The sequence below is a fragment of the Hylobates moloch genome, unplaced genomic scaffold (genome assembly GCF_009828535.3).
Source record: "Hylobates moloch isolate HMO894 unplaced genomic scaffold, HMol_V3 SCAFFOLD_3, whole genome shotgun sequence".
Lineage (NCBI taxonomy): Eukaryota > Metazoa > Chordata > Mammalia > Primates > Hylobatidae > Hylobates > Hylobates moloch.
In genome coordinates, this window is record NW_026652278.1 from 47,958,994 (window position 1) to 47,975,107 (window position 16,114).

The 16,114-nt window shown below is 37.9% G+C and overlaps 1 protein-coding gene across 3 annotated transcripts in view; it reads left to right on the plus strand.

Moving 5' to 3' along the window:
- Positions 1–16,114, plus strand: part of PRKG1 (protein kinase cGMP-dependent 1) — a 1,338,496-nt gene that overhangs the window by 957,240 nt on the left and 365,142 nt on the right. For all 3 annotated transcript variants that reach the window (XM_058436250.1, XM_032137641.2, XM_058436251.1), the window contains one exon: positions 4,456–4,519. In XM_058436250.1, coding sequence (XP_058292233.1) covers positions 4,456–4,519 — 64 coding nt within the window. The remainder of the gene's footprint in view (positions 1–4,455; positions 4,520–16,114) is intronic.

Below are 16,114 nucleotides of genomic sequence, written 5' to 3' on the forward strand. Positions count from 1 at the left end.
CTCTTAGCTATTGTTTTCATGCAATAGGTTACCATAAATAAAATTACTAAGATGAATTAAGAAAATGGGACATCTACTAATACAGCTGTCCTAATCTCTTCAAAATGTCAGTGTCATATGGGCAAAGGTGTGAGGATTGTCATAAAAATGAGAGACTATAGAGAGGAATAACAGCCAAAAGCAGTGTTCAGATTTTGACTGGACTTGGTTTGGAAACAAAACAAAACAAAAAACAATTGATAAAGACACTTTTGGACAATAGGTAATATTTGAATGTGGAATAAATACTAGATGATAGTATAGATTTATAGTTAATTTTGTTAGGTATGATCATGGTATTAAGGCTATTTACTTAGGAGAATGTTTTTATTTTTAGGATGTGTATGCTGAAGTATTGAAATTGTTTCATATTGGCAACTTACTGTCAAATGTTTCTTTCAAAAATAACTATACATCAATTAATCTATGCACACACATAGAAGAATACATGGACTGAGAGTAGATAAATAAAAAATGATACATGTTAATAGTTGTGATTCTGTGTGTTGTGGATAGAGGTGATCTTTATTATTCCAGACTTTCAATTTATTTGACGTTCTTTAAAATAAAATGTTTGGAAGTAAATGAAGTCACTAAATCAAATGTTACTAATATTATTTATTTATTTCCATATCACTCTCTAAAAGAATAAGGTGTTGTTTTGAAAGGCATTTTTTTAGTACATTCATTGAAAAGTATGTAGCTCATTGAGTAAGCAATCAGCTCCACCATCATTTACAGGGTATGTTTCATCCTCTCTTCACCAGTGCTGAGTGGAATGACCCCAGGCAGACTTTCAAGGTCTCAGTCGTCTTATCTATAAAATAGATGACAATAAGAATGACTATTTGATAACGTTGTTGTAAAAATGAAATTTATATTATCTATAAAACCCTTAGCTCAGTGCCTGGCAAATAGAAACTACTCAAATCTCATCTTCTACTATTGTCATTACAAATTCTAAGTCCTTGCTACATTCAATTAGAAAAACCGATGGAAAAGCACTGCACATTAAATCATCTCTATTATATTACATTCTAGTGCATTCCGTAACTTTGGGCCCATTTTAAGTCCTTAGGGAACCAAAACAATAGGTAATGCATCTGTAAGAATTACTCATAATTAGCACGTAAATTGTTACAATAAATTTTTGTTTGCATAACTGAAAATATTCTTCTCTAATGTTTAAACATTTTATCTGGAAGTTTGTCCTTGCAATTATTTTGCTTTCAGTTTTCTAAAGGATAGAAAACTTTATTTTGAATTATTTTATATATAATTTAGTGGAGTCTAAAATGATGTATTTTGATGTATTGGAGGAAACTAAACTAATATATTTCATGGGTAGAATTTCAAACTATAAACATTCTGAATTGTTTTGTTCCTAGTGTGTATGCTACTAGTAGACCAGTCATTTTTAGAAAGCAAATTAATTACGTGACAGAATTTATCTAGTGTTTGCAGAATATAAATCTTAGAATTGTAAAGATGGCTAGAAAAGTGTTTTCACAGTAATTTATGAAAGTGAAGGCACTTACTTTTCCTGTTGAATGGTTTTCTTTTTGTGAAGTCCAGAAGTGCTTCAGTTGTTACTGGTGATATTTTAGAGTGTTTCTTCTTAAAAATCATCCTTAATTTGTATTAGCAATAAATGCTGCTCAATATTTTGAGGCATTTAAAAAAGGCATTTAAAATTGTGAAAGATTATATATTTAAAATGCCATCCTAAAACCTGATGCTTTTGTTTTCACTTAATGCATTATATAGTCAAGTAAATTTCTTCTCTTGGATAAGAACTCTCATGGAAATGAAAATACTGTAGTATGGCTAGGGATAGCCAGAGCCTAAAGTAAAATAAGAGGCGTAGTATAATAGGAATAAGCTGGTCTAAAGAAGGAAGCCAATTATAATAAAATGAGAAAAACTCAGTTCTAGTTTGTGTTTTCCACAAATACCTAATGGGATAGAAGCACTCTAATTATTCATCTCAGAAGAAACTGAAATATAGCTCATTAAAAGAACAAGACAGGACTAAATTTTTCAACCTACATAACTCATGGAAACAGCTTCCTCTATCTCCTTCTGTCTTTATGTGATATGGTCCATCCAGCTGCTGAAATAGACTGCCTTCTGGAAATTAAACCCCACATGGCTCAGACCATAGCAGTAAATCTGGTGCAACAGATGGTCCTGGGTGAATTGTTACACCTCTGCATGAAACCTTGGGATTTCATCAATAAGCCTTACCCTAAGTAATGGAAATCAAAGTGACAAATTAACAACAAAATTTTCATGCTTTTACCAAAAGAGCATATTATTTTTTCTTTTATGGTATCATTGTAATCAAGCCAAAATTATGCTATAAGTCAAACGTCAGGCATACAAATGTATATGCACTCAGTTATAGCCTTTTCTCCATTGAGACATTAAGCTATGATTAATTAAGACTATAGTTCCACATCCCAGTTAGTTTTTCCAGTGAAGTTTCAGGAATTATATGTTGATAACCTTCTGTTTTTTTTTAATTTAAAGTGATTATAATTTTGCATAAAGTAAGTTTTATTGTTTTGTGCATTTGACATCATTTCGTATTTTTATTTACTGTTTAGTGGGGAGAAATAAGAGAACAAGATGAAAAGAAGGGAACTAACATTGTATTTCGATGTATTGGAGCAAACTAAGCTAATATATTTCATGGGTAGAACTTTTCAGGTCTAATCACTGTCCTATGAAGCATTCACAAATCCATGCTTTCATAACTACATTCAAAATATGTTGTTTGTTATTTATAAATCGCCGAAAATACAGGGGGTTGAAAAAGACAGATAAAGTTCTTATTTTTGTGGATTTTTAATTCTAGCAGAGAAGACATGCAGTAACAAAAATCCAATTAATTATCTAATTACACTTGTAGTATGAGATTAAAGAGATCATGATAGGAGAACTTGACCTAGCTGGAGAGGGGTTGAGGAGAGTGGGAAGCTTTCCAAAGTTGTTAAGTGAATGCTTGCAGATGTGAATGCATCATCAATCAACCTGTGTCTTCAATAATGGTTAGGAGTCGGCCTGGAGAAAGATGTGTGTATGGAGGGAGACCTGGAAAGGGAAATAGACCCTGAAGGAACCTGGTGACAGCAGACTAACAGAGGAGAGAGTGGTTTTCTCCTCATTACATGTTGAGGCACCTATCAACAAAAAGAGTCAAACTCTGTAAAATATTTGAAGAGATTTATTCTGAGCCAAATGTGAGGACCACGATCCTTGACACAGCCCCAGGAAGTCCTGAGAACATATGCCCAGGGTGGTTGGTTTACAGCTTGATTTTATACATTTTAGGGGGACAGAAGTTACAGGCAGACATCCATCAGTGCATATAAGGTATACATTGGTTTGGTCTGGAAAGGCGAGAAACTCAAAGTGGGAGCTTCTAGGTCATAGGTGGATTAGAAGATTTTCTGATTGGCAATTGGTTATAAGAGTTAAGTTATTATCTGAAGACCCAGAATGAATAAAAGGAGTTTCTGGATTAAGACAAGGGGTTGTGGAGACAAAGGTTCTTATTATGCAGATGAAGCCTCCAGGTAGCAGGCTTCAGAACTCTTATCAGACGTAAAAAGATGCCAGACTCTTAGTTAATTCTCTCCTAGATTAGGGAAAAGACCTGGAAAGCAAAGGGGATTCTGTATAGAATGTAGATTTTCCCCACAAGAGACAGCTCTACAGGAGAGAATTATTTTTCAAAATATGTCAAAGGAATATATTTTGGGGTAAAATACTTCAATTTCTTTCAGGGTATGCTATCTGTCATGTGATTCTATACTAGAGTCAGGTTAGAATTTGGTATCTTATTTCTATAAAGAGTCTGTTTTGTCAGTCTTAAGATTTCTATTTTAAGACTTACAAAGAGTCTTAAGATTTCTATTTCTATTTGAATGTTAACTCTAGTAAGTTGTGACTGAAATCCAAAGGGAGAAGGGTATAATGAGGCGTGTCCAATCCCTTCCTTCCCATCATGGCCCGAACTAGTTTTTCCGGTTTACTTTGGAATGCCCTTGGCCAAGAGGGGCATCCATCAGTTGACTGGGGGGGCTTAGAATTTTATATTTGGTTTACATATCCATGGTCATGCAGGTAAATATAACAGTGATTTGGACTCAGTCTGTCTAAACTCCAAGTTTTTTTTTCATACTCCATGCCTTTTCCCTGTTAGACATCAAACCATGCTTAAATGACTGCTTTGATCTTCATCTGCAACTTTGTTCGTTTTTTTTCGGGTTGTGTGGCTAATGCATTTTTTTTTTTTTGGCAGATTCTTTATCATAAAATAGTTTTGTATTTTAGATTCATGGTCATTTTTATTACTTATGAAATAAGTTGCGGTTCATGTGTTCAGCACTATTCTGTTTTGTTTTTCAGTGTTCCAACATTCCAGAGCCTTCCTGAAGAGATCCTCAGCAAGCTCGCTGATGTCCTTGAAGAGGTAATTGTTTTTAGCCTTTGAACTTTTTGAGATGAGATCCAGCCTGCTTGGCTGGCTTCTTTCACAGCTGTGTGATGAGGAATCACAAACTGCAGAGATCTTTAAAAAATTTTTAAGCTCTGGGATGAGCTATATATTTGGCTTCATATAGAAAGCAGCTTAGCATGTCTGACATTTATATGCAGAAAGGTGCAAATCAACCTAATTATAGAGGGAGACAAACTTTTTGTTGTGGTAAATACCATGTTACTTTGACTTACTAGAATAGGAAATGGCATATTTCTCTTATTTTAACTAGTGTAAAGTAAAATTGTAGTTATCACCACTCTGAAGCTTCAGATTAGCAATTTACAACTGGGATTAGTAGTTGGGCACATATTTTATTACCATATAAGTATATTTGATACACATAATTTTCTGCCTGAAAGTGGAATGCCACTTTTAGTTGTTTTTCTCTGAACCCACAAAGCTATGGTTTTGAGAAAGAGGAGAAACAATACACATTAGGCTATCCTTTTGTAGACTGGGATTCATAACAGCAGCAGCAGGAGGAAGTTTTTCCATTCAAATTGATGAGCTTTATATGGAATGTAGTCTAAAATTGTTCTCCTAAAGGTGTTGGGCATATAAATTTTGTCTCAGGTTGAAAAGATTAAAAAATTGTCTTTTCCTGTTTGCTGAGGAAATAGAGATACATTGGTGGTGTAGGAAATTTCAAACTTTTTCTCTAAAGGTTAAAGTCTAAGTCTTTTGAAGTGAATTGACAATAGAGAGATTAACAGGAGAAAATGTCATACAGGAATAGTGTATGGGGGAGGTCATGGTGACAGAATAGGAGGATGGAGTCACAAAAAGGTGTGTCTAGAGTGCTATAGGGGCAGCCAAGTAATGGAGGGCCACTGAGGACAATGCAATTAATTTAGCTTTTACTTAGAGTGAGATAGAAGTCACTGGATGGCTCTAAGCAGAGCAATGAACTTATTTGACTTAGATTTTTAACAAAATTGTTGTGGCTGCTGTGTTGAAAAAAAAATAAAGAGGCTGCTACAATAATCCAGGGAACAATAGTGGTGACTTTGTTCACTGTGGGAGAAGGAGAGAGCTACGTGTAAAACTGTGCCCAGCCCTATTGCTAACTCTCTGTGTGAATTTGGTGGTTCAGTTAGTTCTGCTATAATGCTTGTTTTGGAAATGCAAATCTGTTCCAATGCAATTGATGGATTAGGGAATGATTTGAGCGTAACACAGATTTCACATTTACTTATGTGCGATTTAGCCTACGAGAAACACTAGGTGAATGCAGAAAACTGCATACAGCTGAACTGAGTGGCATGAGAATGTATAGAACGCATGCTTACACACTTCAAAAGTGACCCAGTGACCTCGGTTGGTTTCCCTTTTGTTACCCTGACCTGCTCAAGGAACTGGGTTTTTCTGATGATGACTACTATTTTCCTGGGGCTGACATAACAAAGTACCAAAACCTAGGTGGCTTAAAACAACAGAAATTTATTCTCTCACAGCTCTGGAGGCTGGGATTCTAAAATCAAGGTGCCTACAGGGCCATGCTCCCTATGAAACTCTCAGGAGAATCCTTCCTTACCTCTTCCTGGCCTCTGGTGGTGGCTGTCAATCCTCGGTGCTTCTTTTCTTTTATTTGAGGCAGTGTCTTGCTCTGTCACCTAGGCTGGAGTGCAATGGCATGATCTCGGCTTACTGCAACCTCCACCTCCCCGGTTCAAGCCATTCTCCTGACTCGGCATCCTGAGTAGCTGGGATTATAGGTGCCTGCCACCACGCCTGGCTAATTTTTTTGTATTTTTAGTACAGACAGGGTTTCACTATGTTGGTCAGGCTGATCTCAAACTCCTGATCTGGTGATCTGCCCGCCTCGGCCTCCCAAAGTGCTGGGATTACAGGCATGAGCCACCACACCCAGCCAATTGTGACTATATTTTGAAGGTAAAACTGAAAAGCTTTACCGTTGCGGTAAACTTGTAAAATGAGAGAAAGAGAGGAATCAAGGGGAAACCCTGAGGTTTCTGTTGTAAATAATTAGAAGGATGGAGTTGTTATGAATTAACGTGAAGAAGACTGGAAGAACAGTACATTGAGGTGGAGAGATAAGAAGCTCAGGGAGAGAGGCTGAAGTAAAATCAGAAGCTTAAGAGATCTTTGGCAGGTAGATGGTTTCTTGTAGCATTGTTTATGTAGAGGGAGCTGTTGGCTATCTGAATATCATTCTGTGGGACCAAATGCGGATGAATACAAGGCAGAACCCTGAAGGAGGGAGCAGCCAACAATTATTATAAAACCATGAATGGCCCAGTACTTTGGGAGGCCGAGGCGGGCAGATCACGAGGTCAGAAGATCGAGACCACGGTGAAACCCCGTCTCTACTAAAAATACAAAAAAGTTAGCCGGGCGTAGTGGCAGGCGCCTGTAGTCCCAGCTACTCGGAGAGGCTGAGGCAGGAGAATGGCTTGAACCCGGGAGGCGGAGCTTGCAGTGTTTCGAGATTGCGCCACTGCACTCCAGCCTGGGCGACAGAGCGAGACTCCGTCTCAAAAAAAAAAGAAAAAAAAACCATGAATGGATCTTAAAAACATCACGCCGAGAGAAAAGCTTAAAACCAAAAAAGATAGTTATTGAAAGATTATTTACATATATTAAAACATATGAGCACAAAAATACATTTTGCTGGGAGTCCTGACAAAATATTAAAAATTGGATATATGTGAACAGTGGTCTGTATCAGAAAAGGGAAGGGAGATCTATAGGGATAAAAGGGAATGAATGAATGAATGAAGAGGAAGGCATAAAGCCTTGACTGATTCTTCACATTTCTACTTTAAGAGACTGAGGAATGAAGAGGGACCAGGAAAGCCTGTGGAAGTAGGAGGAAAATCAGGAGCTTTTTGCTTGTTAAAATCCAAGACAAGAAAATAACTTAGAAAGAGTCAGCAAAGTTTGGATTTTAATTTAGGTGAAAAGAAAAGGAGAGAAATGGGGTCAACAGGTAGGAAAGGGAAAGTCAGGTTGAGAGAAGAACAGAATATATTACTGAAGCAGGGGACAGAGAGGTTTGCACATATAGCCCCTTGAGTAAGCACAAGAGAATAGGCGCTGTAATGCCTCTAGAAACAGGGAAGGTAGACTATCTGGATACACATGCAGGTAGGTGGATTGATGTAGTGGCTGGAGCTGCGGAAAGCCTGTTCTGATATATTCTATTTTCATAGTGATACAGAAAGCAAGGTGATCAAATGAGACTGGGGATGGGGTAGAGATACAAATGGTTTGAGGAAGAAGGTATGAGAAAAATGGAAAAGTGAATGGACTAGGAAAAGTCTGTATGATTGCTAGGCATCATTAAGGCCCTGCTTGATGTTAGCAATCCCAAATCTAAGTTAAACAGACAACAAAGCATTTATTCAAGATTATTGCAATAGGGGAAGGAGAATTAACTCCATGGAACAAAAGGTAGGAGAGCTTTTAAGCACTGGGGTGAGCTAGTGGAAAAGTCACATAGGTGAACTCCAGTGGGGGTACTTTAGGAGGGAGGCAGTTGTTCATTGTGATTAGGCCATCTGTGTTTGCTATTTGTTCCTGATGGAAGTTAGGCTCCCATCCTTCCAAGAGACTGAGAGAAAAGGACCGGTTTCCTTCCTTCTAAGATTACATTTCAAAAGGGTAGTTCCAAGGTCCTTGAGAAGGACATTCCTGGGGTGTGAAATCAGCTGGGAGAAGATTTTCATCACAAAGAGGCAGATTAAGAATTTTCAGTTGAAAGGTCTTTAAAAGTAAGTGCTCTAAGTAAGTGCTTTAAAAGTAAGTGCTCTAAATCAAGAGCCTTGAGTCAGGAAGCTGTCTAAAGTTTAGTCAAAAGTTTATTCAAACAGAGGGGAATATTAAGCCCTCTTGGACACTAGAACATTTGATTTTGTGTCCGTTTTTAGTCTCATTCGTTTACCTGGATTCACTTTCCAGATAGGAATAGAATTGGATTTAACCAGGATTGTTATTTTGCCAAGAGAAGATGGGTGGTTGATAGAGGGAATGGGGAGTTGAGTGTGCATATGGAGAGTGATTGTAATGATTGACCTTGGAATTCAAACAGGGCAAGGAGGAGACAAGCACCAGATGGGCAGTGGCCAGTGAGAAGTGGTAGGATCAGTGACTTTTAGTCTCATGAGGTTAAAGAATTTCTGGAGTAGGGCTGTAAGAAAGGATAAGTTGGAAAGATAGTGAAAATGCTTTTGTCTCTAGGTACTGACTATACCAGTAATTCTGTGATCCATATACAGATTCTTAACTGATGGTTTATTGAAGTCAGCTTTGCTATGACTTACTGGTCTCCTTCATCTATGTGAACACAAAGTGAAGCAGAATATTGTCACAGTTGACTCCTATGTTCAAGTATAAAAAGTTTATGAGAAAAAGTACTGGCTATATTTCTCTCGGAATGTGCTGACCTATAACCTCTGTAAATATAAAACTACTTTTCCAAGTTGGTCTTTTGCCTTTTGCTTTTTTTATTGAATACACTGAAGACTCTCTGGTGACATTGTGTGTTGTTGTTTTTAAATCAAACTAAAGCACAAATTTATTAGCCCCAATCAACCTCCTAAAAAAAAAAAAAAACCAACAAAACAAAGACTCCATGAAATTCTTTAATCATTGTCTTTCTTTTCCACAGCTGTAAAAGTATTTGCTATTTTGTGTAACAAAAGCCATAGCTCTATAAATAATTCTGACCAAAGAAATGTTTTAGTATTTTATGTCAGCTTTTCTAATCAGAAGATGCCTTAATTTGCATTTGGATTGTGTGAGCCATAGTACAGTCCATACCAATGCTGAATTAAAATGGAAACAGATGATTAAGTACTCATACATTTGTTTTCAGAATGTAAAAATGAAGAAAACACACAAAATGCAAAGTAGACATGTAAATACAGTACCTAGTACAAACAAAGTGTTTAACTCAAGTTGAATAAACAGGCACAATGAGAAACTAAATTATGTATCAGATAAAGTGAAGCAAATTTGGAAGAGCAAAAGCAATACTGAAGTCACATAACATTAAGGGGAAATGTGCTTGCATAATAATTGAGCTGTCTTTCTCAAATAGCCACAAGAAGATGAAAGAACTCCAGATTATTTTGAAAGGAAAGCAGTACCGTTAAAGCCTTCAACAAATAAGTTTACAGCTTTGTTCATTTGACAAATATTTATGGAGCACCTGCCATGTGCCAGGAATTGTTTCAGGGCCTGGAGATTCAGGGCTGTGCTCTCTCATGGCATATCTTTCAATGAAGGATACTATGATAAGGAAGGAAGGAAAATAACATCAAGTGAGAAGCCTACTTCTGTAGTTACTAAGGGAAGAACTCTCTGAGGAGGTGATATTTAAACCAAGGTCTAAATGAACGTATGGGGAGCCATGTGCATCTGGTGGAAGGAAGAGCAGACACACCATTTTAAAGTAGGAATGAGTTTGCTGCTCTTAAAGAACAGAAGAATATTTGTGGATGGTGGTAGTGTGTTGAGAGGAGGCTACAGAAAATTAAGCAGGACCAAGTTGCAGAGGGTTCTGCCAGTCATGATAAGGAGTCTGGTTTTTATTCTAAATGTAATGGGGAGATTTTTAGGGTTGTAAGTAGTAAAGTGACATAAGCTGAGTTATGTTGTAATAACATCTCTCTGACTATTGTGAGAAGAATGGATTACCGAGGGAAAGGCCAGTTAGAGGGCTCCTGCAAAATAACCCAGATGAGGGTGGATGGTTTGCATGTGGACTTATTTCTTATTGACTATTCATTCTGAATAGTCATTGTAAAAAAATACTTCTAGCAGAAGAGAAAACAATTTAAAAGTGATATGGAAAGACAGAGACTGAGAGAAACCAGTGTAACCAGACAGAAAGAGCATTGAACATAATGATATTGAAAGTGATATGGATAGTTAAGTGTGACAAGAAGGCAAGGGTACAACACCTGGGGAATCCTGTTCTGAAAATGAAAAAATTAAAATAAAAAATAAAGGCTTTAGGAGTGATTTCGGCCATGGCCCACCCCAGCCCCCACCTACCCCCTTCTGAAATTTCTAGCATAAATATACCACCCACTTGTGAGTTTCTCCCCATGAGATTATAGTACAGGAATCTTTTTGTTTGTTCATTGGCATTATTACTATTGTTTTAAAAATTCAACTTCTATTTTATTTTATTATTATTATTTTTTTGAGATGAAATCTCACTCTGTTGCCCAGGTTGGAGTGCAGTGGTGCGATCTCAGCTCACTGCAACCTTAATCTCCCCGTTTCAGAGATTTTTGTGCCTCAGTCTGCCGAGTAGCTGGGGTTACGGGTGTGTGCCTCCATACCTGACTAATTTTTGTATTTTTAGTAGAGACAGGGTTTCGCCATATTGGCCAGGCTGGTCTTGAACTCCTGACCTCAGGTGATCCATCCGCCTTGGCCTCCCAAAGTGCTGGGATTACAGGCGTGAGCCACAGCACCCACCCAACTTCTGTTTTAGATACAGGGGTGCATGAACAGGTTTGTTACATGAGGATATTGCATGATGCTGAGCTTTAGGGAATGGATCTTGTCACCCAGGTAGTGAGCGTAAGTATCCAATAAGTAGTTTTTCAACCCCCACACCCTATCCTCCTCTAGTAGTTCACAGTGTCTGTTGTCCTCATTTTTATGTCCATGTGCGCTCAGTGTTTAGCTGTCACTTGTAAGTGAGAACATGTAGTAATTTAGTGAACCTTTTTCTCTTTCCTTTATATAACATACTAGAACAATTTCCTTTGTATAGTGAATCACTCCTTCTTCAAGAACAAATGAGAGTTTTCTCTAGTCTCTTTGAAAAGTTGTGTATACTTACAGGTATAGAGTTTCTTGGTCAAAAACCTATGCAGACCAAACACAGTAATCTCGATATTTTCCTAGGCTGTGTTTTGAAAGACAAGTTCAAGTAATTTACTTGGCTCTCTAAGTGTTCACTGTTACTGTCACTGCAGTATACTCTACTAATCCCATATTTGACTCAAATCGAGACAATAAATATTAGAGATTATTTTAGGACTCAGATTTATTTTGCTAGAGAAGCCATTTTTAGTTTGTAAAATAGGAGTTTTAGGTGCAAGTATGGAACAGAAAACTCTGACTTTATAAACTCGTTGCATTAATCTCTATACTCTCCCATATAGTAGTGTGAAAATATGTATTTGAATTAATTGAATATATTTGAGTCTATTCTGAGAGTCTAGGATGTACCTGGGGGAAGAGAAAAAAATTGTGAAATTATAAAATAGGATCCAATCTCCTCTTTCTTACTATAACAAGCTAACTCATTTTCTTTCTTCTCTTATGTATACTAAGTCTCTATACATGAATTACATTTTTCAAATGGTTTGAAGAACTCCTTTTCATGGCGTCCGTGTGAAGAGACCACCAAACAGGCTTTGTGTGCGCAATAAAGCTTTTTTAATCACCTGGGTGCAGGCGGGCTGAGTCTGAAAAGAGAGTCAGCGAAGGGAGATGGGGTGGGGCCGTTTTATAAGATTTGGGTAGGTAAAGGAAAATTACAGTCAAAGTGGGTTTGTTCTCTGGCGGGCAGGAGTGGGGGGTCACAAGGTGCTCAGTGGGGGAGCTTTTTGAGCCAGGATGAGCCAGGAAAAGGACTTTCACAAGGTAATGTCATTACTTAAGGCAAGGACCGGCCATTTTCACTTCTTTTGTGGTGGAATGTCATCAGTTAAGGCAAGGCAGGGCATTTTCACTTCTTTTGTGATTCTTCAGTTACTTCAGGCCATCTGGGCATATACGTGCAAGTCACAGGGGATGCGATGGCTTGGCTTGGGCTCAGAGGCCTGACACCCCTAACTAATCTCCAGCTAAGAAATAGTTCCCTTCGGCCGGGTGCGGTGGCTCACGCCTGTAATCCCAGCACTTTGGGAGGCCGAGGTGGGCGGATCACGAGGTCAGGAGATCGAGACCATCCTGGCTAACCTGGTGAAACCCCGTCTCTACTAAAAATTCAAAAAATTAGCTGGGCGTGGCGGCGGGCGCCTGTAGTCCCAGCTACCTGGGAGGCTGAGGCAGGAGAATGACCTGAACCCAGGAGGCGGAGCTTGCAGTGAGCTGAGATTGCACCACTGCACTCCAGCCTGGGCGACAGACTGAGACTCTGTCTCAAAAAAAAAAAAAAAAGAAAAGAAATAGTTCCCTTCAATATTGCCTACCCAATCACAAAGGAGAAATGTCAGTGAGAAAAGTAAAAACAAAACAAAACAAAAAAGTATTTATCTAAATGTTGACACTATGATGACATCTTTAAAGAAAGCAGCAAATAAAACTTTTTTTTTTCCATTGCGAAAAGTAGCAAAGATTAACCTAATATGTCACAAAAAGCACTTAAAAGTCAATTTGAATCAGGGGTTATACATTCACAAATGGGGGAGTAAAAGTCGAGATACCTTGAGGAAAACTGAACTTTATTGAAAACACCAAATTGGAGAACCAAATTAAGTCAACAAATTCACTTTTTACCACCTGGTGTGAGTACCGTTCCTTTATCTATGTGAAAAGAAGTGGGGTATGGATGCTATGTTTAGATCTCCTGATATTTAGGTAGAAAACAAAGCATATTAGAGCCACTTCTTTGCTTGTATTAAAGTCAATTTCATGTCCAATTTTCCCTTTAAAACATTTGATGAGATTGTCTTGGAATAAAAGACTTGTGTCTCACTAACTTTTTAAGAACTCTCTACCTTTGATTTGCAATTTTGCATGATTGGATCTTGGAAACATTTCATCCTAACTTATGAGTTGTTCTGATTTGTGCCCCTGGATGGTGCACTTGTGTATGTTATTATTCACTGGATATTTATACTTCTGTGGCACCGACAAGGTCTTGGGCAAATAACATTTCTTACTAAATTATTAATTGGGACATTATAAGAAAGTTTTTTATAAAAGACAAAAAAATAGGCAAAGAGAGAAAACATATTTCAACTCACCCTTGCTTAATGATATAGTGGGAAGTACATATCAGATTATACATTCCAGGGACCCTCTTGGGAAAAGGAGGTTAATGTAACCAACTTACTCTTACTTGCTGCCAGGTCCAGCAGGCTGATTAAATAATTTAGTTGTTTTGGCTGTGCAGCTGTTCCTCAGTTTTACTGTCCTGTGTTGACATCATCCCAGACTCCTTTGCATTCTCTCCAGTTGTGAATAATACAGAGAAAAAGTCCTGCCTTAGGCGGAGTTATTGGAGTGCTGTGAAGCTCTCTCTTTTATCATTCTAAATAGGCCTAGACTCTTCAGGAGAGACACTGATAAGGTAAATGGCAACATTATTAGTTCTCTTTGAAATCTGTTGTTTGTAACTAAACTTTTTCTTCCCTTCCTTCAGGTTTGGCTCTTGCTATTCAAAGCCAAGCTGGAATAGATTAAAAGTTCCTGTTCTTTCTCAATTGCTTTGGCCTAACATGCTCTGAATTTGGAAACTTAACTGCCTCTTTTGTTCTCCCTCATTTCACTTGTGTCTTCCCTTTTGGGGAGCAAATTACTGCTTTTGAAGGAGAATGGGGTGGAAGGTGTGTGTGTGTGTGTGTGTGTGTGTGTGTGTGTTTGTAATATGGAAGATGGGGAGGATAAAAAGAGGAGAGCTTAAGAGGTAAAGACAAAACTCTCGGTTCGGTATTAATATCTCTACATCTTATTTACAAAGCAAATAGAGAATGAGAGAAAATATTTGCTAATTATAGGTGTTGTAAGGGACTTGTATCCATAATTTTTACAAGACACTTACAGCTTAATAATAAAAAGATGAATAATTATTAAGATGAGCAAAGCACTTGATTAGACCTTTCTCCAAAGAAGATATACAAAAGTCCTATAAGGACACAAAAAGTTTCTTAACATTATTAGTCATTCGGGAAATGCAAGTCAAAATCACAGTTAACATACGACTTCACACCCACCATATTGACTAGAATAAAAAATAATAGACAATAACAAATATTGGCAAGGATATAGAGAAATTTGAACCTTTACACATAGCTGGTGAGATTGGAAAATGGTGTGCCTTCTTTGGAAAACAGTTTGGCAGCTCCTCAGAATGTTAAACATGGGGTTACTTGTCAGAGGTGTGTGAGCCAGAGCAACCCCATCTTGAATAGAAGCTGGGTAAAATGAGGCTAAAACCTACTGGGCTGCATTCCCAGACAGTTAAGGCACTCTAAGTCACAGAATAAGATAGGAAGTCAGCACAAGATGCAGATCATAAAGACTTTGCTAATAAAACAGGTTTCAGTAAAGAACCCAGCTAAAACCCACCAAAACCAATACAATATGGCGACAAGAGTGACCTCTGGTCATCCTCACTGCTATACTCCCACCGGCACCATGACAGTTTACAACTGCCATGGCAACATCAGGAAGTTACCCTAAATGGTGTAAAAACGGAAGGCATGAATAATCCATCCCTTGCTTAGCATATAATCAGGAAATAAATAACCATCAGTATGGGCAACCAGCAGCCCTGGGGGCTGCTCTGTCTATGGAGTAGCCATTCTTTAGTCCTTTACTTTCTTAATACACTTGCTTTCACTTTACTCTGTGGACTCGCCTTGAATTCTTTCTTGTGTGATATCCAAGAACCCTCTCTTGGGGTCTGGATCAGGACCCCTTTCTTGTAACTGTGTGACCTAGCAATTCTACTCCTAGGGGTATACTCAAGAGAATTGGAAACACATGTCTATACAAAAACTTATACACAAAGGTTGATAGCATTATTATTCATGATATTCAAAAAGTGCAACAACCCAAGTGGTCATCAGCTGATGGATGGGTAAATAAAATGTGGTATATTCATACAATAAAATATTACTTGACTTTAAAATGGGTGAAGGACTTGATATATGCTACAACATGGATGACTTTGAAAGCATTTTGTTAAGTAAAAATAAAAGTAAAATGACTTTTGTGTGATTTCATTTGTATGAAGCATATAAAACAGACAAATCTATATATAGAGAAAGTAAATTAGTGAAGGAGGACAGTAGAGAAGGTGAGTGACTATTAAGAGTGTGGGCCGGGCGCGGTGGCTCACGCTTAATCCCAGCACTTCGGGAGGCTGAGGCAGGTGGATCACCTGAAGTCAGAAGTTTGAGAGCAGCCTGGCCAACATGGTAAAACCCCATCCCTACTAAAAATACAAAAAATTAGCCAGGTGTGGTGGCACATGCCTGTAGTCCTACCTACTCGGGAGGCTGAGGGAAGAGAATTGCTTGAACCTGGGAGACAGAGGTTGTAGTGGGCCAAGATCGCGCCACTGCACTCCAGCCTGGGCAACAGAGCAAGACTCTGTCTCAAAAAAACAAAAAACAAAAAAAAAAGAGTGTGGATTTCTTTTTAGGGTGATGAAAACATTCTAAAATTTGGTGGTGACAATGGTTGTACAACTCTGAATATACCGAAAACCATTGAATTTATTCTTTATATGGGTAAATCTTATAATATCTCACTAAAGCTGTTATTAAAAAGTACATATGGACTTTGATTTCAGTTGTGATAATT